Source organism: Rhamphochromis longiceps, linkage group LG1 (assembly GCF_057381845.1).
Source record: "Rhamphochromis longiceps isolate RC_006_pf linkage group LG1, R_longiceps_female_GT1.1, whole genome shotgun sequence".
Lineage (NCBI taxonomy): Eukaryota > Metazoa > Chordata > Actinopteri > Cichliformes > Cichlidae > Rhamphochromis > Rhamphochromis longiceps.
In genome coordinates, this window is record NC_140557.1 from 28,478,877 (window position 1) to 28,503,955 (window position 25,079).

The following is a 25,079-nucleotide window of genomic DNA, read 5'->3' on the forward strand; positions in this document are numbered from 1 at the left end:
ATAACAGAGTATCTATACTGACCGTTCTACTTTAAAAATGATAGGGTCTCATAATAAATGCCAACTGTACATTTTTGAATGTCTCAGAGTTTGTTTTGGAGCACAGACGCAACATAAAAACAGACACATATTTGTTTATTCAAGGACATGGTTTAAAAATACAATAAAGAGAACATCTTCAGAGCAATTCAGCTCTGCAATGTATTCCTAAGTGTAATGGGAAATTCAAATATAACATTAAAGAAAGCAATCAGGAATTTTTAACAACAGCACCAAACAACAACAAAAAAATCAAACAAGAAAACAGTAACTCAAATGAGGCAATAAGACCAAAATAAATAAATAAATCCATATTAACAAATTCATTGAAAAGACTAAAGACAGCAGTCTGTTACACCTATCCGATTATCTAACAGCTGTGCACAAAATCTGGTGGTAACTGGTGTTTAAGCTGCAGAATAATATGCATTTGTTCTAATTTGACCCACCAGATGATAAATTATGTATATATGACTGTTTACTATATATTATATTTGGACAAATAATTAATTAGAAATGTAAAAAAGCAAAACAAACATTCAAAATTAAATAAAGAAAATATGAATTTTAAAAAATGCTGTAAATGCAAACAGTAATTGTAATTAGGATGACCTTGTTGTTGTTTTCAGTCTTTTCATGGGATTTGCTGAAAATATGAAAAATGCAGACTACTACCACACCGATTCATTAAGGTAAATAAGGAGGGGAGACTTACTGTGTAAATTCCCAGCTACGCTCAGATTATCAGGAGAAGCAGACAGAATTTTATTGACCTATCACAGAACGATTTGGATTTCTAACATGAGCGCAGATTCAACCGCCATAGCAACGCTACCTCTCCCTCTCCATGCCTAATTACTGCTTTCAGTTTATGCCGTTTCATTGCAAATGGAGCAATCTATTGAGAACTCCCCAAATTGAAGTCCCCATAGTGAGACTGGTTTAATACAGACAATGCAGAGTGGAGTGAATGAGAGCTCATTGTACATATCAAACAAACCTGGTTTAATGCATTTATGTAAGTGTGTTTTAGCTGTTTTGTTTGTATTTTTTAAAGGGGTTGGGGGGAAGTGGGGGGTGGGGGGGTTTACATGCATTTGTTCATGCAGAGCAGCAGCTCCAGGCGCAGAGCGATGCGTGTGTGCCATCCCAGAGGGAGGATGCGAATGTAGCGAGCAACGATGGGCGGCCGCAGAAGGTTCTGCACAGACGAGGACCGGTCAGAGTTCCCATAAAACACCTGAGGAAAGACAGAAAGGCAAGATTAAGGTGTAGATTAGTTAAAACCGGCCATTGCATTAAAGCTACTATTTCTAGAACCACATGGTAGTTGACTTGCAAACAGTTAACGTTCAGTTGGTTTTCAATGACTGATTAACAGTTTAAATCACTTCTAAAATATGACTTCTCATGATGTCAGTATCAGGCAAATATAAAATGCCTAATGTTTCATGCAAAGAGGCATGGACAAAGAATTATGTAGCCTCATTCTTAGCCTAATCAAAAAGAAACCTCCGGTGTCTGAGTATGAAGGGCATTAAATAAAAACAATTTCAATAAAAAGAATAATAAATGGCTCAAAAAATAAATTTAAAAACCATTGAATACATAGAAAAAATATATTTAAAAAATGTTGGCAGCAATTAAATTCGCTGACATAAATGTCTTTTGAATTAGGTTACTGTTATATTGATTCCTCTGTTTATTTGTGTTCCATTTAATTTAGTATTTTATTTATATGCAACTGTCAAATACTGCATAAATACATTAAAAAAAAAAGATGAAAAAATAAAAGGAACTGTAGGTCAATTAATACACACTCCTTATTTTTATATATTATATTTTCATACATTTCATGTCATATTATTTATTGATTTAGGCACTTTCAGGCCTCCATACTTGAAGTGCTGAACATTATTCAGTGTATCCAAAGTGCACTTAACTGACCCTGTTGTTTCCAGTCTGGTCTTTGTAATAGATCCAGTTGAGCTTCTCATCTGTTCTGTACTGAACACTGTACTTGGTAATCCACTCATCGGCATCACAGCGGCCCTGAGTGAGAATCCCTGACACCACCGTCACTTCCCTTAAGTCAATCTGCAGCCACTGACTGCTGTCCTGGAACTTAGACAGCCAGGCGCAGCTGGAGGAGAAAGAAAAACATTTAATATCAGCACTGATTTATACAACAAATATCATAGTTGGTCACGACAGTTTAGCACAACGCAGGACAGAGAAATTTACTGCTGTTTTTACAATATCTTCTCTAAAGATAAAATCCTGTTGTTTTGTGTTCTGAGGAAACTGACAGTTTTTAACATCCGGTATGATGTTTTGTTTTCGGAAAGAGAGAAAATGAAAGAAAGGATTCAACTTAATGCTTAAAAATTACAATATTTAATATTTTTAAAAAGTCCTACTAGATTCTGTATGTTTTTTTCCCCATTTTGTCTCATCTATATGGTTTTTTAAGCAAGAGCATTTTGGTGTGTTTAAGTAACAAAATATACATAAGGAGTGTGTTTACTACACTTTTCCTCACAGATGATAAGAGCCATGATCTTTTTTTAAAAGAGACACAACAGTTGGCTGTGTGGTGCTGGCCTATATATATATACCTACCCAAAGCCCTGGCTGTTGAGTCGCGCCTTACTTGGTACCCATGAGGAGAACCAGCCAGTGTACTGGTCCTGGTTGGAGCAGGTAATCTGTTCTTGACTCACTGATCCAGCCTCAAAGCCAAGAGGTCTGTGGTAGGGACACTCTGCAAAGGAGATCGGAGACAACTTAACATGAGTGCTCTTAGTTTCAGGTAATATTTCTTTCGCTGAAAGTTCTCGTGGCCATGAGATTTTAATATCGTCACCCTGAGAGAAGAGAATACAAACGGCTAGCTTAAGCCAAGCAGTGCATCACAAATATATATATATATATATATAAAAAGACCATCAAACCACTAAGCCTCTCCTTAATTCTCCATTTCGGCATCCTTTCCTCTCTCCTAACCCCTGCAGATTCCCATAATCACACCCTCTCGCTCCCATGGCCCCCACTGTTAGGAGCCTCTGTGTGACCCATATCCCATCCTAAAATCCTGCAGTTTAATTCTCCGTGGTGAGAGATCAGTGATGTCCATTAGGGCAGCAGACGGACAGATGGCCATGTTCTGCTCTCCGTGGCTTTGGCTCCGTGTTGTTCTCTCGCTTCCTTTAAAATCACACGAGAGCCACTCCTTTACTTGGTAAATAAAGCCTTTAAATATGTGAATGAGAGAGAGAGAGACAGTGGTACATGAGTGAGAAAAACATCAGCTGCGGACACATGGAACAGAAACTGTAGTAGAAGTAGCCTGCTGCTCTTTTGTTTACTACTGGCTTAAGCCTATCTGGCACAGGGTTGCATCCTGTCTAATCCCAGCATTACAACACACCCAGCAGAAACGTCTGTGTGAGTCAGGAGATAAGTGTTTACATAACAGTAATGCAAATGCCTCTGTAGTCCTCCCTAATGTGTTTCCTGACTAAAACAACACATATTCAGATGGCTGAATCAACAGGCAAACTGCGAGGTGAGACTCAGTGGATTGAGGAACTCTGCGAACCCTGACGCAGAGCGGGCAGGAAAGTCTTTCTCACTCATCAGTTCTCATCCACGTAGCGGTAATTGCTGGTTTCTGTAATTGTGAGATCAGCATGGTCTATTATGAGCCCCGTAATCTCCGAATCATGCTCTAATATAATGATAGTCGGCAGAACTTCTTCCTCCTATCTGTTTCTGGTTGCCATGTGATTTGCGGCTCAGCTCAAACACACTGATTCACTCGTTTGTCTGCTCCTCTCCTCATCGAGTCAGACGTGATTCAGATCTGATCTTTAGCTCTCAGGCTCAAGTGAGGCTGTCAGAAGACCTTTTTTATAGTTTCTTTGTAGGAGGTCCAAAAAAACAGGAAAACAAAACAGGTTTACAGATTTCACTGGGATTTAGTTTAAAAGCTAAATCCCAGGCTAAGTTGGCAAAGTGAGAGAGCGTTCAGTTTGAGGATGAATATGGTACGATTCAAAACTCAAGATTAGCTATTATTGGGCGCTGCAGTGAGATTATTTTTTGAGTGTTTCTGACAAACATCCAAATGCAGGTTTCCTGTTACTGAAACGGGAATTCTGGAGGACTGTGCAGTGTTATCACAGGTAGCTTCTGTTTCTTCACATGTCCCCCCCTCTTCTTCCCTTTCTCCAAGGATGTCCAGTGAAGCATGTCCATCCACCCTGCGGCGTCAAATCTGGAGCCTAATGCGCTCATTGCATGAACACAAACTATAGACACACAATTGTGCACACACTGAAACTGTCCATCTACTTGTATCAGCAGTGATAATCGTTTGAGCAATTTTCAAGCAAGAGTCCCAGAAAATTAAAGCGTTCAGCTCCTCAAATATGAAGATTTGCAGTCTTACTTTGTCTTCAGTTGAATTGGCTTCAATTCTCTGATTGTGCAGCAGATTAATCAGTAATAAAAATCACTGTTAAGTACAGACCTTTCAGTTTTGAGCAGGTTAAACAACAGTTAATTCTTGTCTATCTAACACACCCTTCCCTTCTCCTTTTAAGAACTATTATCACTTTAGTGGTGCAATTGTAGATCAGCAAAAGTCACGTAATAAATCTCATTAGTAAATAAGTCTTGACACAGGGGGTTAAAGCACACTGATGTTATGAATAAATTAAGTAGTGATTGAGATTTAAGCTACTTATATGATTCATGTCCACTCAGAGTGACGTTTAATGGCTCTCACCCGGCATGCAGTCCACTCCTCGCACCAAAGATGAGCCAGACCCAATGGAGTAAACCTCCGTCTGCGATTCGCCTCCATCACAATCACATTTGCAGGACTTGTTAGTCCACGCCCCAGGGTTCTTATACAGACACACATAAACAACATTTATTAGCTGAAAATTGACATAGAGCTCATTTACAAATGATAAAAGGAGAATAATTTAACATAATAACTCTGGTCTGGCTGTTATCTGTGTTTTGCTGTTGATGTTGTTTTTCTTTCTTTTTCTTTACAAGCAAATCCTGACACTGTGACAGTTAAATCATCTGTGACATTTTGCTGGGTTGCTGAGATTTTTCATACCTCCTGAGCATAAATACCGATGAACACTGTTCAGCCAGATGGACAGGAGGGGAAAAAAGCCAGTTGATGAGGCACAGAAGAAGAAGAAAAAAACAGGACTGTTAGGGCATCATAGTCACCCTTTCTGGATACTAAAATCTGTGAATCAATCTGTTAGTTTAACCACATTAAGAAAAGGTAAATAAACACAACACACACTGGTAATAAAATATAATATCAGTGCAACTGTAAGAGTGAAACTGTACCGTTTGTTCCCAGGAGAAGGAGGCCCAGCAGGAAATGTTGTATGATGAGAGCCATCTTCCAACCCGCTCCAAACCAGACCAGACTGACCATAGACTGAGCATTCAAGCTAGTAGTGATAGGAAGGCTGGATTACAATAATCCACGGGACACTAATGGCCTTATCTAATGCCATCCTTATCTAACAAAGCTCCTCCTCCAGCTATTCACCCATCACCATTAATGCCATCATACCTGGAAAATCTCCATGCGGCCACAGAGGTCAAAAAATCCTGCATTAAAAAAAAAGAAGACACCAGCGCACCCAATTGCCACACTAGAGTTGTGTGTGTGTGTACAAGAGTGAAAGCAAGAGAGATGGTTGCTGGTGGTGGCTGATGCTGGGCCTAGTGATCCATATGATTGGACAGAAGGACCTGCAGTTGGATGTCATCCTCAAATGTTTGCAGTTCTCTTCTATACTATCACGTTAGGTTTGAAGGAAGGAATGAAGGAACCTGGTTTTTAATACTTGGTTCTTTGCTGTGATGTAGTGACATAAAATTGTATCATATATATTGTTTAATTTTATTTTTATTTAAAAAATGTTTAAAAAAATAAAAAACAAATTTAAATTAAGAAATTTAAAAAAAAAAAAGAATTTGATTAAGAGTCTAAGTACAGAGATGATATTACTATTTCACAAATGTATCAATGTACTATTGTTTAATCATAAACCATTTTTCTGTAGGCAAAAGTCTCTCATAAACATACTCTGTTTTATTAAAAATGAATGCATGCATTGTATATATTGCTTATAGATCTATTTTATTTTATGTTATTTAGTTATTTTGTTTTTGAGGGGATTTGAAATGCTGCAGGTGACAGGCACATGGATAATTATCATCAGAAGCAACTTTTAAAAACAAAATAAGCGAGTGTCCTGTTCCTGTGTTTGTTTGAGCGTGGCATTTCTCCCGCCTCCCACTGAGGGTTTTAAAGCCAGGTGGGTAAAAATAATTAAGCCTAATCAAGCAAAGCTGTTGCCAATTTGTGCTGATTAGAGCACGAGTTTCACTCCCTGCGCGCCCTTTTGCTTTCACCAGTGGCCTTATAAAAGAGATTCTGCATGTTGCACTAGGTGATTTCGCTTCATGACAATTTTTTTTTCCCCCTTCTAGGAACTTGCCACAGCAAACATGAAGGTGGCTATTCATGCAACGCGTAGGATCCCTCCATGCACCAAAAAGAGGATTCGTGCTTACTCCACTCTCATCTACAGAGCTCATAAAGAGGTCAGAATGCACACTGTAATTGTCTGGCCTGTACATGTTCCTATGTGATGAGGGACTGGTTTCACATGCACTTTCTTGGTATTCTTCTTCTGCAGGTTAGTCCTGTTGGACTGAGAAGTCCTGAGTTTCTGACCAGGAGGCATGGTGTCCCCAGACCGATCCTGCTCAGGCTTGTAGGCTTAGAGGCTTCTCGGCTGTCCAAGTCAAACAGGTTGAAAGTCATCACTCGGCGAGAGCTCAGTGCTGCTGTTGCACACGTACAACGGAGGATTCATGCAAGAGCCGCTGCATGAAGATATAGACTTTAAAACAAAATTTTATTTTTATTATTAAAGGGTTTATTTTAATCTTTGCCTCTTTATTAAAGTAAAACTATTAGGTAATTAACCCTAACAGCTGGTAGATGAAAGACTAGGACTGACAGAAAGTGTGTACGCTCAGATTTATGGTTGGAAATGTGGTATGTCAGGGGTGGGCAACTCCAGGCCTCAAGGGCCGGTGTCCTGCAGGTTTTAGGTGTGTCCTTGAGCCAACACAGCTGATTCAAATGGCTAAATGACCTCAACATGTCCTGAAGTTCTCCAGAGGCCTGGTAATGAACGCATCATTTGATTCAGGTGTGTTGACCCAGGGTGATATCTAAAACCTGCAGGACACAGGCCCTCGAGGCCTGGAGTTGCATACCCTGTGGTATGTGGCGAGATCACTATAACACTATCAGTGTTAACGGGCTTCAGGATCACTGACTACAAAAACAAAATGATACTGTTTTGTATGAACATCCTCACACTGAAGCGGCTTAGAAACCCTGAAGTAGGTTTTTACAGCTGCTTTCTCAGCCCAATCTGAAGTTTCAGGAGAGGCTGGATGATTCAACAATATGGTTCAAACATCAGTAAACTTAAAGGGAAAAATCCATCCTTTGAAATGGCGAAGTCATGACCTTAACCCTGGGGAAATGCTTTGGCATGACCTTAAGTGCAAATGTGTCTTGGTGGGGGGGGATTTTTCCAGGCTGCCCCCAAATAAAGGCTCTCTTGTCATAACTAGGATGAAAACCAGACTATTTTGAGTAAATGCATGTTTGTTTTCAGGAGGACAGAAGTTAGAATACACACTGTTTTCTTATCATACTTGGTTAACAAGCTAATTAAACTGCATCTTAAAACGCTGTCAAAGGAAAAACGAGACTTCCCACTCGTCAAACACCGGCCCCTCCCGGGTTGAGGTTTCACTCCACCTGATGCCTCCGCCTCTTCTGTGAGCTCTCCTCCTGCACCAGTAGCTCCTGTTGCATGTAGAGCTGCTCCGGAAACGCTCCAGTCCTCATATCGACCTGTTTTTACGCTCGAATCGATTTCATAAGCTATTAAGGAAATTTAGAGCGCAACCGTATTTTATTATTGGTATGAATGAACTGCATGACCCTGTCGCGCGGATAAGAGCTACAGGTAGGTTTGAACTGATGATTTTTGCCAAACAAACACCTCGTTGGAATACGATGCTGTCCTAAAAGGTAACGCGCAGTAAGACAATGAGCAGCGTTTTTATTTTATTTTGGTATGATTTGACTCGATTAACTAGCAGGATAATTCCTACTGTCGCTTTTTTGTATTGTTTTATTTTTGTAAGTTGAAGCCAATCCTGCACTGTTTGAATACATTGAAGGCAACGTGATAATCGAGTACTGCTTTAACGATGTGTCTCTATAAAGGGAGCACGTTCTCATATCAATCAGTGTCACCAAATGCCACCAAACAGCTTTGGAAGAAGCGGCTAATGTGATCCCTTCTGGACCCTCTCTGTTAGCCATCATGGGATGTGGCACCTCTGTCGCCACAGAAAAGCAAGGGGAAACACTGGAGCAGGGTAAGCATGTGTATATGGTTTAATGCTGGAGTACACCGGACATTGGGATTTTTATTGCCCCCCCCCAATATACTGTAAATGGACTGATTCTTATATAGCGCTTTTCTACTCTCCCGGAGTACTCAAAGCGCTCTATACAACATGCCTCATTCACCCATTCACACCCACTCATACAAGCACTTCTAAACTCAAGTGCTACATTCATACTAAACTAATCATCTAAACTACATTCATACTCCGATGAAGGCATCGGAGGGCAACTTGGGGTTAGTATCTTGCCCAAGGATATTTGGCATGCAGACTGGGGGAGCCAAGGATCGAACCACCAACCTTCTAATCGGTAGCTGATCTGCTCTACCACCTGAGCCACAGCCACCCAATACTATCCCCAGAGAGATTTGTTCCTCCTGTGAAAGGTGGGAAAAACCCACATGCAAAGACGTCACACACACAAAACACTAATTGGAAAGCAAAGCTCATGTGATGTTAAACAGCATATTTATTCGTGCTGTGTAATACTGCAAATTTTGGTATAGATCCAATACTAAGTAAACACTGCCAATGTTACCAATACTAATACTTTTAACTTATAAAGAGCTTATGTAGGGAAAAGCAGCGACTTAGCAAATGATTAACATAATTCAGTGAGCTACATACTGAACAAAGAAGATTGAAGCAAAGTATCGATCCCATCGTGCTTGTACCAATACCGATACCAGTGATGATATCGATTTTTTTTCTTTTAATGGATCCACCCACCTCTACTGTTTCTGGGCCCTTACAGAGACTTTTATTTCCCCTTACTCGAGTACAGGATAGTGTAATAAAGGATTACACATCAGGCACATACAGTTGCTCCTTATTAAAAATGACTGCAGTCAGTTCACCTAAATTGCAGGGTGTACTCCAGTTGTTACTGAGTGCTTGTGTTTATGCAAAGGCATTTTGTAATGCTAGTACTGCTACTACTATGCTTTAGTAAGTTGCTAACCTGTTCTGCTGCAGCAAGGTGATGATAGCTATTTTTTTGCTGCAGTAAATGTGCCTCTGATTTTGACAGATGATCCTTTCCCTCCTTTGCAGTCTGTCTTTTCTTCTCTTTAATGAGTGCTGCTGCTCCCAGAAGCTTGTTTAATTTGCTTAGTTTTCCCAATCCCACTGTTGCACACGACCTCCCTTGTGTCTTGTTATTTCTCATACCGTGTGTGTGTCTGTATATGCTCATTTGCACACAGTTTTATTCAATTACACGTTTCACGTTTTCTCGCTGAATTGTAGTTTTCCCTTCATGCAGATGAACCAGTTAAGACTCCCAGCCCGGCTCTGAGTAAGACCCCGCTCATCCTTAACTGCCAGGCTTTTACTTATGTGGCATCTGTGTTTGTGTGCTTGTCTGTCTGCATTTTTACATTTTGCAAGAGTAACGGAGGATTCCTGTGGCCTGTGGAGTTCTGTAGAACTAAAAAGAAAACAATGGGTAAATAACAGCTAAAGAGTCATAGGCATCTGAGGTATGAGTTGTTGAAGCAGTAGTATGGTTTCATGCTATGAGTGAGCGCTACAAATGGGATGTTTGCTTTGAGTGTGCTGGTGGAGATGTATGGGGAGGTCAGAAGGAGCTTCACTTTCTCTTTGTGGATCTAGAGAGGGACTGTATGAGGAAGTAAGGAGAGGCAGAGAAGTATGTTAGGGTGGTGTAGGAAGGACAGTGAGATGTGGAGTAGGAGTGGCACAAGGGTTCAAGGTAGGGGTAGGATTACAGTGGGGCAAAAAAGTATTTAGTCAGCCACCGATTGTGCAAGTTCCCCCACTTAAAATGATGACAGAGGTCAGTAATTTGCACCAGAGGTACACTTCAACTGTGAGAGACAGAATGTGAAAAAAAAATCCATGAATTCACATGGTAGGATTTGTAAAGAATTTATTCGTAAATTAGGGTGGAAAATAAGTATTTGGTCACCTCAAACAAGGAAAATCTCTGGCTCTCACAGACCTGTAACGTCTTCTGTAAGAAGCTTTTCTGTCCCCCACTCGTTACCTGTATGAATGGCACCTGTTTGAACTCATCATCTGTATAAAAGACACCTGTCCACAGCCTCAAACAGTCAGACTCCAAACTCCGCCATGGCCAAGACCAAAGAGCTTTCGAAGGACACCAGGAAAAGTATTGTAGACCTGCACCAGACTGGGAAGAGTGAATCCTCAATAGGCAAGCAGCTTGGTGTGAAAAAATCAACTGTGGGAGCTAGAGCAGGGCGATATGGCCAAAAATATTTATCACGATATATATTTGAAAATTTGCGATAACGATATAACCGACGATATAATTGATGCGAGACAAAATACAACTCCACAACATTACTAGCGCAAAAAGACAACCTTCCATTTATTTTCACTTAAACAAGAAGCTGGTTTTTATGTACATTAAAGCTTTATAAAAATGTAACAGTGCAAATGCAAATTCCTTGCTGAAAGTTTAACCAAAAGGCATTTCCAGTAGAAATGGGCTGACATATCCTGAGCATAACCATGTATAATATCCACTGAAGTTAAAAAGAGGTGCTTTGCAACATTAAACTGCAGTGTGCAGTACGCATTTTTCGGACCATAAGGTGCACGGGATTATAAGGCACATTAAGCGAAACAAAGCAGTCAGATAAATCAAACTTTATTAAACTCATTCTTCTTGCTTCCTCCACTTCTGTACCATTGATTCATTAATGTTGAATTCTCTGGCAGCTGCTCTATTCCCATGTTGTTGCAGTATATTAATGACTAACCTCGTATTGTGGATGGATTATCTCAGTTGTTCTCCTGACTGAAGTTTGGTCCGTTTACAGCATCCTGCCATGCGATTGCATTTGTCTCTAACCATGAAGAACCTTCACGTTAACTTTTATAAGTGGAAAAGTGTTAGTGTTCGTCTTCCAGCTTCACTGTTTATGTTATGCTAACATAGCTGTGTCGCTAGCGATCACGTAGCACATCATTATATACCAGCTAGCCCAACTTCAGTAACCCTACAAACGTCAATGCTGTTTAGTTTCCTGTCTTCATTTATGTTGGAAGTGATAGCAGAGCTGTACGTTTGATTTTTTTCAGAAATCTCTCCGTCAGAACATGCTATATCATGCTTAGGTAACTAGCGAGCTAACTTCCGCTAGCTTCCTGCTAACTTCTAACTCCGTTAAATGTAATAACTTTTGTTTTCATGGATGCCTGGAAGTTAAACTTTATAGTTACACCTGGTAAAGCAGCAATGCTGATCGTTTTATTAAAGATGAAAGAATTTAGACAGTTTTTAACTCTAAGTGATGCTGCAGTGTTGTTTGACCTGAAGCATACGGAGTTTAGGACCCAGATTACTCCCAGATTTAAGAGCATCTTAGTCCGACAAATATGACAATAACAACGGCCGCTTGCATGTTCTGCAAAAAAATGTGCTTTGTCGTGTATCTGACGGACAAACACCAAACCAGTTCCACATCACTGAAGTTGCACCATTTTTACAAACCAATTCTGGTTCATCTGTTCCACTCAACAATCGGCCATGTGCGTATGAAAACAAAGGCACTGCGCATGCGCGTTTTACTCCCATTCTATCGCGATATTTCATTTTCCTATCGTTGCCTAACATTATACCGGTATTACCGTGAACGGTATAATATGGCCCAGCCCTAATATGAACTGTGATGCGATATACAAATCGGTGAAGTCAGGCTGACATGGTGTTTAGACACGTGTTGCTTTCTTCACTGACACATGCACCCGTTACAATTTTAGACTGCAGCAGATGTTTTCTGGCATCTGAGTTGCGGCATGGCTACAACAGGTGAATGGATACCATGGCAAATATAGAGACTGTACTTCAACTGCTTAGAGGTTAGCGGGTCAGCAGTCAGTGTTTTTCCATTTGTGTGTGCTTTTTACATTTGCATGTAAATTATTTAGTGAACAAAACTTTATTTGTAACTGGGGAATGAAACGAGTGAGTTGAGAGAGGCAGCGGTCTGCAACTATTTTATTTAAATCAGTATCACAAAGTAGTGGAGGTCTTTTGCGTGGAGCTGAATATGCAATAAAGACTTTTGCAAATAGCTCAACCTGATTGCTGGTGTATGATAAATCCTTAACCAAACCTGATGTTAATAAGCTTTAGGATAATTAATCCTGGATAAATGGTAGTGTTGCATCAGGAAGGTCATCCTGTGTGAAATCTTTGCCGAATCAAAGGTGCAAATCCATCTTCTGTTGTGACCCTTTAAACATTAAGGGAACACATGAATGTCCCACACAGGTTATTGGAGTGTATTAAAAATGGTACGTTTGATTCACGCGACAATGTCGAAACTTTAAAACTCTGGGTTGACAAAGTGTTTGCTATTCAGCATCTTAAATTATAAATGTGGAAACCTTGTATGCCCTCTGGTTTAACAATAATCAAAGATTAGTACTCTTTAAGCTGTGAACACATAACTGCTATATATTTCAGAGACATGCTTATAAATCTGCTTTTTATATGATTTAAGTAAAGCAATGGACAGCGCACAATGTCAGGAGTGATTTGTGGCCTGCTATGATGTATGGTTTGGAGACGGTGGTGCTGACAAAATGACAGGAGGTGGAACTGGACATGGCAAAGTTGAAGATGCTAGAATTTTTATTAAGAGTGACAAGATTAGAAATGAGTACATCAGAGGGACAGCTCAGGTTGAGTAGAGACAAGGTTAGAGGTGAGGATGAGATAGTTCAGACATGTTCATAGGAGGGATGGTGGATATATTGGATAAAGTTGAGTATGGAGTTGCCAGGCAGTAGGAAAGAGGAAGACCACAGAAGGGTCATGTATGTAGTGAAGGAGGACATCCAGAGGGTTGGTGTGACGGAGGACGATGCTAGGGATGGGGTGAGATGGAGACAGCTAAAAAAGACGTTTTCATTTTCATCTGTTTTCATCTTTGTTTGCTACTACATACACTCACTGGGCACTTTATTAGGTACGCCTTTTGCCCTCAGAACTGCCTTAGTTCTTCATGCCATAGATTTAACAAGGTGCTGGAAACATTGCTCAGAGATTTGATCCATACTGAGATGATAGCATCACACAGTACCTGCAGATTCATCTGCTACACATCCATGATGTGACATTTCTGTTCCACCACATCCCAAGGGAGCTGGGATTTGAGCATTTTGGTATGGTGCGCTGTCTTCCTGGAAGCAGCCATCACAAGGGTACAAATTTTAGCCCTACAATTTGAATGTTTCAGCATGTAGCATGTTGCTATCATACAATTTTTGTGATCCTTGAATTGTAGCCTCAGTTTCCTGTTCCTAACTGACAGGAATGCCACCTGTAGCCTGTCTATTTCAGAGATGCTCTTCTCCATACTTCGATTGTAACCAGTGGTTATTTGAGTTACTGTTGCCATCCTATCAGCTCAAAGCAGTCTGGCCATTGTCCTCTGAGTTCTGGCATCACCCAGAGATCAGCAGTTTCTTAAATACTCAAACCAGCCCGTCTGTCACCAACAACCATAGGATGTTACTTACATCACCTTTCTTCTCTATTCTGATGCTCAGTTTGAACTTCATCAGGTCATCTTGACCTAAATGCACTAAGTTGCTGCTATTTGATTGGTTGATTAGATATTTGTGTTAATGAGCAGTTGAACAGGTGTACCTAATAGAGTGGCTGGTATTTTCTCACATGCTTAGCCTGTAAATAAAAAATACAACATTTTGTTGCAGCTATGAAGGCAGCTGTTTTGATCCAGCGATGGTACCGGCGCTACATGGCCCGTCTTGAGATGAGACGCAGGTACACTTGGAACATTTTTCAGTCTATTGAATACGCCGGGGAACAAGACCAGCTGCAGGTGTCTCTCACTACAGGCATCTATTTTGCAAATTTCAGAAGTATCATAAAGCTTAAACATGCGTTTCTTTTTGGTTTTTCAGCTCTCTAGTTTCTTCACTTTCATGCTGGACAACTTCACTCAGCTGAATGGGAATGGGCCAGGTTAGGGGAGAGAATTCTCATATCTACAGCGTAAAAGGGTGTATTATTATTATTATTATTATCATTATTATCATTATTATTTTGCATGTCTAAAACTTAGATTTTTGCCTATAATATTTGGAACTGCTGAAGTAATGTTTGCTTCCTTTTGAAATAAAATATAATTTCCTAGTCCTGCTATGTAGACAGGATCTCACTGGGTTTTAATGTATGCAGAAACGACAAACTTATCACACTGTAGCAGCTAAATAAATGTGCCTAATTTTAAGAAACATTCGTTTTCTTATCAGTTGGTGTTTAATGATTGTTCTTTTTAACTTTTCCAACACCCCTATTGTTTAAATTAACACCATTTTGTTTGTTATGCCACTGTACTTTAGATATTTTGATCTAGACGAGGAAACCCATTGCGTATACCCTGTTGCTTAGCAACTACTGTGAATGTGGAGGCCAATGTGTCGGTGTGGTGCACTGAAACAGCTGTGGCTTAAGTGTGTATTGACCCGCTCTTCCAGCTCAAAAGCATAATGTTTCATTGACAAGCTAATCCTCAGGGAAACCCTTTTTTTGCTCATCATCTCCTGAACATCCTCTTCATGGGTTTTACGTTAAGTCTACATAAGGGATGCAAAGAGGCCAGACTCTGCTGTCTCTGTTTACTACGTACAGGATCTGTGTTTTTATATTTGTTTGTCAGGGACACTATAGAGGAAATAACACAATAGGAGAGGGACATGGGCCTCTGGGTAGACATCTGTCCCAGCACTGCTTGTTTGCATAATTTAAAGGCTGTTGGGATTTGTTCTTATATTTGAAACTTCAGTGAGGTCTCAAATATGAGAAGAATATTTAGTATAGTATAGCACCTGTATATGAGATTTTTGTAGTTTAAGACTACAAGAGAGAGGGGGAAAAGCAACAATACACTCCCAGTACAGACAAAATAGAAATTATTGATGATAAGCTTATCATTGATTAAGTCAGAAAAAGAAGAGCTGTGTGGTGGGTGGGTTGCAAAGCAGCTTGCAGATGTGCTGCACCTATAGTCGTGTTAAAGCAGGTTAAAAAGCGCCACCTAGAAAACAGTTTGCACTGGGGTGCTTAGAAGGGCATCAGCTAAGCCATCATCTCTCGTGAGCTGGCATTAACAACAGTGGATTTACCAGGATTGATAGCTGAGGTTTTTTAAGCTGTTATATAATTTTTTCATATAACCAAATATTGTGCATTCCTGTTTTGGATTTAAAGGATGTAAAGGTGAGGATAGAGGAAAAGGTACAAGATATATACCATTTACTCTTTTTTTTTCTTGACAAAGATAAGATTTCATGTTTGTGGACATCTAGCTTTCATTTTAAATAAATTATATGATATGTAAATTGCGTTTCAGACTTGATCTCCCAGCTGCTGGATCCAGTGGTGGACCCATGGTTAGACAGAGAAACCTGCTACAACCTGATCCATGTTCCAGAGTCCTACACCGGACCTAGACTATCATTTCCTCTCTCCGTCGCTGATACAAATGCGCTCCTGAGTGCGTTTAAGGATCAGCAGGTACCAAATATGAGCCTTTCACTTTGTCTCTTAAACATCTGATTGTCTGGTGGTTTAGATTTGGAGTGCTCACTGCTTTTTTCCACACAGACTCTCCATGCCAGATATGTTCTCCAGCTGCTGTATGAGACCAAAAAGCTCCTCAAACAGATGCCAAATATAGTTCACTTGTCGACATCCTACTACAAAGAGATCACTATATGTGGTGGGTCTCAGTGTCTCTTGTTAATTTAAGGTTCAAAATTTTCAGGACCATAAAAAAAATTAAAAAATATATATTTTAATCTCATTGTAGCATATGCTACACTGCGCAGACCAAATAAATGATCTCTGTAGTTTTTAAATGAGAGATGGTGCCTTGTGGTTGTTTAAAAACAGTTGATTGTATCTTACTGGCAGCAAGGTAAGTCCTACTTATTTGCACACTGATCAGCCACTTGACTCCTCTTGCACAGCTTTCCTCCTCCTACCTTTGCATGTCATTAAACTCAAGAATACTTGAGTAACAAAAATGAAAAAACACACACTCATAAGGCTGAGGTGGAGCAATCCTTATGATTAGGGAGTTTTAGTCCGCTTCTGTAAACCCATAAAGCAACAGGACTTCAGTTTCTTGATTGCAGTGACTTTTTTCTTTTGGTACAGGTGATCTGCACGGGCGACTTGATGACTTACTACTTATATTTTATAAGGTAAGGCTGCCCGTACAACAGCTTTCTTAGGCATCATTTGTGCATCATCTACCTCATAGCAATATCAGATTTCATGTAGATTTTTTTATAAATAAAAGACTGAACCCTCTGCAGTTAAATCCTAAGCAGTCACTATATGTAATTTTTATTTTTTAATAAATTCTTCTGCCCGTCAGAGAGCAAAGAACAACTAACTGACACGCATCAGTCATTTTTTAGACTGTAGGGTCATTGCAGGGGGGTTTTCTATGACAACAAACCTCAGATGGTTAAATAAGTAAAAGCTGAAGGTCTGACTGTTTTCATGTTTTGGTTTTTCTCAGAATGGCCTTCCCTCTGCAGAGACACTGTACGTGTTTAATGGGGACTTTGTGGACCGTGGAAAAAAGTCAGTTGAAGTGGTTATCCTGCTGTTTGCCTTCCTTTTGCTTTACCCAGACTACATGCACCTGAACCGAGGAAACCATGAAGACCACATAATGAACCTCAGGCAAGTTTAGAAAAGGGTGAAGTGAAAAATATTTACCTTTCTAGGTTCACCACGAACACCAGGAGAATAGAGTATCAGGGTTTAAAGGTTTGTGGTTTTCTTTTTTCAGATACGGGTTCACAAAGGAAGTCATGCAGAAGTACAAGGTAAAGTCCAAATACATGCCGTCAGTCTGATTTTATGTCCACAACTCAGTAAGCACTTTGCAGCTTGGTGACTGTCACAGCTGATTGTTATTTTAAATTACTGTTCTCGCCTGTTTGCAGACTCATGGCCGTGAGATCCTTCAGCTGTTTCAGGATGTTTTCAGCCTCCTGCCCATCGCAACAGTTATAGACGGAAAGATTCTGATCGTTCACGGAGGGATTTCAGACCAGACTGACTTAGACTTCCTGAGCTCCATAGAGAGACACAAGGTCAGCGGAATCAATCAGCTTTGGCCACCAGGGGTCAGAAAAAACAACTTTTTACATGCTGACACACTCATACCCACCACACAACAATGTAGCTGTGTGCAGCGTGGAAAAAAGTGGTTTGTAGTTTTATCCGGCAACAGGAGTCAGATTCCTGAGACGCATATCGAGACATGTTGTAGAGTTGGTTCAGCAGCTTCTCGGTAACAGCTGCAAGGCTCAGTTATTGAAAAGTTATTAGAGTAGCTTCTTTCTAGGTCTGCTACTGTGTGAATAAGGGTTAAAATGGGATTTGGCAGGTGGGGAGACCCTAAGGTTGGGTGTCGGAGTGCGGTGTGGGGAAAGGCATCACTTTCCCTACTTCTCAGTAGGGGTGGCTGTGGCTCAGGTGGTGAAATGGGACTTTTACACACTGGAAAGGTAGCGGATCGATCCCGGACTCCTCCGGTCTGTGTGCCAAAGCATCCTTAAGCAAGATGCTAAACCCTGAGTAGTGTGATTCTGTGTGTGATATGTATGTTAGATATCAGTCACATAAGCTCTAGTTAAATTTTATTTGTATGCTACCTATAATCAGCTGGCCTCTGCTACTGTTCCAATATTCACTGCTCCATGTGGATTTAGCCAACTGAATTCATTAAGATCTAAGCAGATGTTTGTGAGCTGGTTGGCTGATTTCCAACCCCTAGACAACATAAAGCTGGTAAAAAGTAGAAGTTAAAAAAAGTGGAATTTGGTGAGTGAATCTAATCAGCACCATAAATCTGGTGTCCTTGATGAAACCAAACACTGAAAACAAAAGCAAAGTGTGCTTTGCAGTCCAACATACAGCATCATTGTGAAGTTCACCTGTTTGTGTGTTTGTTAAACTGTTTGAAAAGTTGCATTTGAAATTCCCTGCATGATTACTCTGTTTATGCTCACTCCTCCTCTATAGCGCTGATTAGATTCTGAATTAGGCCATCATGAACAAACTTTATTCACATCTGCACCTTAAACACATCACAGAGATGAGAGGTAAAACAGGTTGTGTTGATGGTGTAAGCAAGGCCATTTAATTGCTCATTAATCTAAAGTGCCTCAATGCCTTTCCAGACACTTCCAGCCCACTTTAACCCCAGTTTGTGGGCTTTTATTATGGTATCAATCTGCATTCAAGATTGCTACTCCAAGTCTGATTAATGGACTCCTGCTTTATAAAAAAACAAAATATTTATCCTGACAAATTTTGAAGGTTTCTGTGACATTGCAGTGTTTCACGGTAGGATTAGCTGAATAATGAAGCAGCAAACCGGAGGCCAGGTTTCCAGCAGAAGGGTTACAAAAGTAGGAAATTCATGCACAGGGATTAAGAGAAACAAATTGTGAGGGTTCACCTTATTTTGCAGGACCCATACAGAGTAGTTTGACTTTGCTTCACTGTTTGATGCTCAGGTGACGTTCACTAAGTTTCAGTTTCACAGAGCTTTTCTTCTGGCGTGTCTCAGACAAATGCTAAAAGATGTTTAAATGCTTCTAATATGGCAACCTTCAACACTCTGTCCTGTACCTATGCTATTTTATTGTTTTATTATTATTTATTATTTATTTTTATTTTGAATGATGGACTCTTGGTTTTGAAAGAAAATGACACAAAAATAAAATTGTATTTGAATAAATTATTGCATTTATTCTCTTAAAATGCAGAAAGCACAGAGCATGAATGGTCATCACAGGTATTTCAGAGAAGGCTTTAATATGTATGAAAGTTATCATTAAGGTGGATTTTATTGATTTATTTGTTTATTTTTTACATTAAAATACTCCTTTAGTACTTGCTAAGCACTGCACTAAAGATGTGTGTATACCTTTTTTTTCACCCTTTTTTTTATGTTACTTTTCTGTCTTCACGTTTTGCTGTTTGTCAGCACGATGTTTCCACCTCACTGCTACCTCCCATTTCTTCCTCTTGTAGGTGAAATCAGCCCTGAGATTTCCCAGGTGCAGTTTGGAGCACCTGGACATCAGTCAGTCCTGCAGACAGACCAAAAGAACGAGATCCACAGACAGCTCTCGTCCCAGCAGCAGTCGCAGTCAAAACAAGAACCAAAGGACACCCAACACGAGGTGTGACCGCAGCCCACAGACACTTACATGTGTTTTTATGTAGTAAGGTCCGTGTGCAGTTAGCTCCTGTTAACAGCTACAGGGCCTCTTTTCTACCGCCGTTTGTTTTTTCTCTAGGAAGAAGCGATGCAGGCTCAGCAGACAAGACAGCGCCGCCTCCACCTCTTCCTCCTCCTCGTCTTCCTCGTCATCCTCTTCACTCTGCTCTCCTCGAACCCCATCCTGCCTCTCCCCGCATGCTTTTCCATCTTCTCCTTGCATGCCTTACTCTGTTAATGTCCTCCAAGTGCCTTTCCTGGACTCCCTGTCCTCCGTTCCCCTCCCGTCACCTTCGCAGCATGAGCAGGAATGGAAGCAGGTGAGAGGAGCAGAGAACACATTAACACTGTTTAATAATCCACTCATTTGATGAGCTCCTTCTTTGTCTTGGTCAACACTTTTATCTGCTTTACTCTGGAGCAGATAGTGGATATATTGTGGAGTGACCCTAAAATCCAAGATGGCTGCAGTCCCAACACCTTTAGAGGTGGAGGCTGCTACTTTGGCCCTGACGTCACCCAGAGACTACTGCTCCAACACGGACTCCAGCTGCTCATCCGCTCACATGAGTGCAAACAAGAAGGATACGAGTTCTGTCACAGTGGAAAGGTACACAAGGTGCAATCATTTCATTTAAATGTGTCACTAACACTTTAAAATACGGCCAAGACTAAGGGCTTAATTCCCCTGTAATTAAATGGAATTTCACTGCAATTACAATTACAGTTAAGTGTAGGTACCCTCGGGTAAGAGGATAATAAGTAATATTTTTACACAAATTAAAGAAATAATTATACTCTAAGCAAATATAAGTACTCTTTAAATAATTATAATGAATGTCTAAGTAATTTTAAATAGCGCATGAGGAACTTTAAACTTTGTATAACGTAAGGTATTTTATATTAAAGCAATAATTACAATGTAATTACATTTAAGTAGTGCATAAGTAATTTTAGTAGTGCCTAAATTCTAGATATAGTACAGGAAAGGAGATATAAATTACACTGTATGTTATTTTAAGTACTTCTAAAGTAATGTTGTACTGCATCATTTCTTTAATTTTGCTGAAAAACAAACAATATTTTCCCATCTTACATTGTACAATTTAGGGGAACCAGCCGTGTTATGGAGTGGCTTAACTCTGGCTCCATCATAAGGTCACGTAGGCCTGAGAGTTTTCCTTGTAAGTCGTTAAGGCGGAACAGTCATTTCATTTATATTGGAAAAGTAAAAGGACAGTTGAATAATAAAGCATTCATCATGAGCATCAACATTATGAATACTGAGTAAAGATGTAACAAGACGAGATTAATCCACTTCATAATACCGCCAACACCATGAAAAATACAACATATTTACAATGTAAGATGAGGAAATATTGTTTGTTTTTCAGATAAATTTAACAGTACTTACATTTGCTTACAGTATAGTAATTTCCTCTGAAGCACTGACTTGTTACCTCTTATTCTAGTGTGCCTACCTTTAGGTATTTGTAGGTAAATATAATTACATTATAATTTCAAAAAGTACATTGAAATTCCAATAAATTAAAAAAGAAATTCTGAAAAATTCTAAAAAATGTTGTTCACTGTCTAAAGGTTTTGCCTTGTTGAGTCTATTTCCATATTGTAGGTGATCACCATCTTCTCTGCGTCCAATTATTACGAGGAGGGAAGCAACCGAGGAGCCTATGTCAAACTGGGGCGAGAGCTGGTGCCCCGCTTCTACCAGTACCAAGTCAGCCGGACTACTCGCAAACTTACTCTGACACAGAGGTAACACGGGTGTCTGGTGTGTCTGTGTACTGTGGGGGCGATGAAGCAATGCTCAGAGTAGTAGCACTGAAACTAATCATGACAAAATCTTGTGCATAATTATATAATTCTATTAAATGTGTAAGAAAGGTTGGTCTAGGTTAACGTTTGTGTCTGCAGAGTGCGAGCCGCTGAGGGCTCTGCTCTCAGAGCCTTAAAGGAGAAGCTGTTCGCTCACCGCTCCGAGCTGATGGCCGGCTTCCAGCAGTACGACCAGAATAACACAGGTGCTCTCTTCTCACTCCATTTTCTTATAAATGTCATGTTTTAATATTCAGGTTTGATTCCCAGGCTGACATGGAGAGTTTTTACATTTGCACACGCCTTGCTTCAGGTCGTGTGTCAGTCTGCGAGTGGGCTCTGGTTCTGGAGTCTGTACTGAGACTGGACCTGCCGTGGAGGACGCTTCGTCCACACTTAGCCCGTCTGGCACCAGATGGCAGCCTGGAGTATCAGTCCTGCTTCGAGGATATGGGACCAGGCATTCCTCTGCCGCAGGTCAGAAACAAAGGGGTACAAAAGAAACACGTACATTCGCTCGAGAAATGACCTTAAAGGGAAAAGGAGATGAAGGAAAACCCTTAAAGGTCACTGTTTTCATCTGAAGTTATACGCTTAATATAAACATCCCTTTGTCTTATTATACAATACTCCAGTCACAAACATCCAGATTATCGAAAGGCTCTTCACAGCATTTTTTTTTACATAGCAGTTCTTTCTCATTTGCACTTTTAAAACGAGTCCATTTTACTCCTGATCCTGTTCTTTTGTCTACAATGTCGAACTTGTATCTGCGAGGAGGGATTTTGCCCCTAGTGGTACAGTTACTTCTAGCTTCGCAGTACATATTCCCAGCACTGCTGCTGTTAAACACAGCTGGAAGGACTCCTGTTTTTTATCTTTCAGGTCACTCCAAATTTGGCTGAAACTCTGTTCAGATACAGGACAGACATTGAGATAATATTCAACATCATAGACAAAGATCATTCAGGTAAATGAAAAGCAAAATATCTTTTTCGAGATAATGTTTCAAATAAGCCAAAACTGACTTGTACGTGAGTGATGTTTGTTTTAACCTGTAGGTCTGATTTCCATTGAGGAGTTTCGTCAAACTTGGCGTCTTTTTAGTGCTCACTTGGGAGTTGCCATCGACGACAGTGCCATTGATGACCTGGCCCGGAGTATTGACTTTAATAAGGATGGCAGTATAGACTTCACTGAGTTCCTAGAGGCATTTAGAGTGGTACACAAACTGGACAGCAAAGATCAGCAACTGCATGAAAAGATGGATGGAGAGAAGAGGACAGGCTGAATACTAAACTGTGGAAGTACCAATGTAGGATACTGTAGGATATAACAAAGGACAGCATATACATCTCAGAATACTTGAAGACAATACCACTGGAAGTGATTAGGTCATGATTCATTAGCAGATTTCTCAATTGTGGTTTGTGGGTTAGGGTTAGGGGTATGGCTCTGGGAATGCCGATATCTAAGGCTGATTTAAATAAAGTGATATATCCCTAATTTTATTATGTCTTTTATTGCACCACCAGCTTTTTAGAGGGGCTGACTGTGGAGGAAAAAAAACGTCTTAACAACTGCTGGCTGTAGTAAAATGAATATTTCAAAGAACAGCACAATAGAGTTAAAAACCTTTACAGTGAGCTGATTAAAAAAAATCAGCTACAAAATCAGAAGAAGCTCTGGAGGCGTTGTGTACTTCAGGCACTGTTTGATTTACTTTTATTCATTTTCTTCCACAGAAATTAAATTGAAAAATATGCTGCGATTGAAAACGATTGTACAGCTGTACCTAATAAAGTTGACTGAATGTAGGTTTACAAGTATTGGTGTAAAAGATGCTTCTTTTTTTTTTTTTTTTACTTAACAAAATAAAAATAATATCTGTGTGTGTGTGAGTGTGGACAGGTGTCTAAGACAGAGTGTATGTTCAACTCTGTTTGGCTCATAGCTGATAGAAAGTTCAGCTGTTGAACTTTAATCCCTGTGCTCAAGAAATACATTTAGAAAGAGGAAGAAGTCCCTGGGATTTTCAAAGTAAAATAAGCCCACTGAATGCACTATGGAAAAATGTCTGAACCTTTCTGTGTTGATTGTTACATCAATTTAAAATTCCTCTAAAGTACCTAAGTGCTTTGGAGAGAGGCGCATTTACATTCCAGGTCTCCAAAGAACAAAAACAAAATACACAAGAAGCTGAAAGATGTGTTTTGTTATATTAAATAATTATTGTTGAAAGTAAAACCCACTAAAATGTTTTCAGAATTTGCAAATTGATGATGATCATTCATCTCATGAATCACAACACACTGTTCTTCCCCCACACAAGGTTCTCTTCTAAGTTAAAGATCTTGTTATTGGCATTATTGGCTGTTTTTATGTGGTGTGGTATCAATACTAAATTTTTCAGTAACACACAACACTAATTAGAAAGTCTTGATGGTCACTCTAGAGCAGGCCTCAGAGATTTCAAATCTCCACTGATGTATTAATAATACACATTTGACTGGATTGATAATACTCCAGGGACCAGGAGATAAAAGGAACCGAGATGTCTTGACTGTGGTACTTGTGTTACTGCATTAAAGTGGACAGATTACAAGCACCTTTACTGGAGAGTTTTGGCTGTGGGTGGGAATGCACAGAAATATATTACTTCTAATTCCTGACCTTGCTCCCTGTCACTTATAGAAAATGGATGTGAACTTGTTGACGTCACCTTTGAAATGTTTTCCTGCGAGTGTCTTAAGGTTTACCAGTGCAGCAGCACTTTAGATTATATTTAGCAAGAAAACTAAAAAGTTGAAAAGAGAGCATGTTGAGTATACTGGAAGGATTTGGGACAAAACATGAAGCTCTGATGGGCGAGTAGTTTGTGTCTCTATGAGGGATTGGAACATTGTTACTGCCTACATGTTTAAATTATTCACTCATGCTCACTGGAATGACACTGGCTCCTGGCTATGTCACAAAATGAAATGCTGAAAGGAGCTAGTACCACACCCCAAATTTAAATTAAGACAGATTTAATAGTGTCCACTTGTAATAAATTAGCAGGTCTCATTGTTCACCTTCAAGACTGACATTTTTCAATACTGTTAGAGTAAGAAAAAAAACAGTTGTTTTACTGGCTACAATGTCCTTATTTGTTTGATTAACAGACTACTTTTGGCTGGGCTCCTCCAAAGCAACCTTATAAATTTATGATACGAACATTTTTAAACAATTTGCGTTTCAGTTTTGTTAGTGTGTGTTTTTTTCTAATGGTTATGTTCAATGTTCCCTCTAAGCTGCGCGCGTGCGCAATTGCGTACTACTGGCACGGTCTCTGCGCACAGAAAAACTGTGTTGCGCACACAAAAAAAA

At 39.9% G+C, this 25,079-nt stretch overlaps 2 protein-coding genes across 10 annotated transcripts; one reads left to right on the top strand and one right to left on the bottom strand.

The window, feature by feature from the left end:
- Nucleotides 1-1,126: 1,126 nt before the first annotated feature.
- Nucleotides 1,127-5,512, bottom strand: rs1a (retinoschisin 1a). Its single transcript, XM_085411701.1, has 6 exons — nt 5,422-5,512; nt 5,177-5,202; nt 4,832-4,952; nt 2,662-2,803; nt 1,987-2,182; nt 1,127-1,279 (listed from the first exon to the last, which is right to left on the bottom strand). The coding sequence occupies exons 1-6, from the start codon at nt 5,510-5,512 to the stop codon at nt 1,127-1,129; spliced, it is 729 nt and encodes a 242-aa protein (XP_085267827.1).
- Nucleotides 5,513-7,947: 2,435 nt separating this feature from the next.
- Nucleotides 7,948-23,563, top strand: ppef1 (protein phosphatase, EF-hand calcium binding domain 1). 9 transcript variants are annotated; one of them, XM_085404622.1, is made up of 19 exons: nt 7,948-8,144; nt 8,455-8,562; nt 9,857-10,039; nt 14,311-14,438; nt 14,521-14,581; nt 15,972-16,135; nt 16,226-16,340; nt 16,781-16,827; nt 17,151-17,317; nt 17,427-17,463; nt 17,584-17,733; nt 19,685-19,836; nt 19,954-20,194; nt 20,299-20,484; nt 21,508-21,650; nt 21,810-21,916; nt 22,024-22,187; nt 22,596-22,680; nt 22,772-23,563. In XM_085404622.1, the coding sequence occupies exons 1-19, from the start codon at nt 8,102-8,104 to the stop codon at nt 22,999-23,001; spliced, it is 2,511 nt and encodes an 836-aa protein (XP_085260748.1). In that variant the 5' UTR covers nt 7,948-8,101; the 3' UTR covers nt 23,002-23,563. The 9 variants fall into 9 exon arrangements, with proteins under 9 accessions (XP_085260748.1, XP_085260697.1, XP_085260679.1 ...); XM_085404571.1 differs by having other exon boundaries at nt 8,408-8,562; nt 9,857-9,889; nt 22,772-23,562; XM_085404553.1 differs by having other exon boundaries at nt 9,857-9,889; nt 22,772-23,562.
- The last annotated feature ends 1,516 nt before the right edge of the window (nt 23,564-25,079 follow it).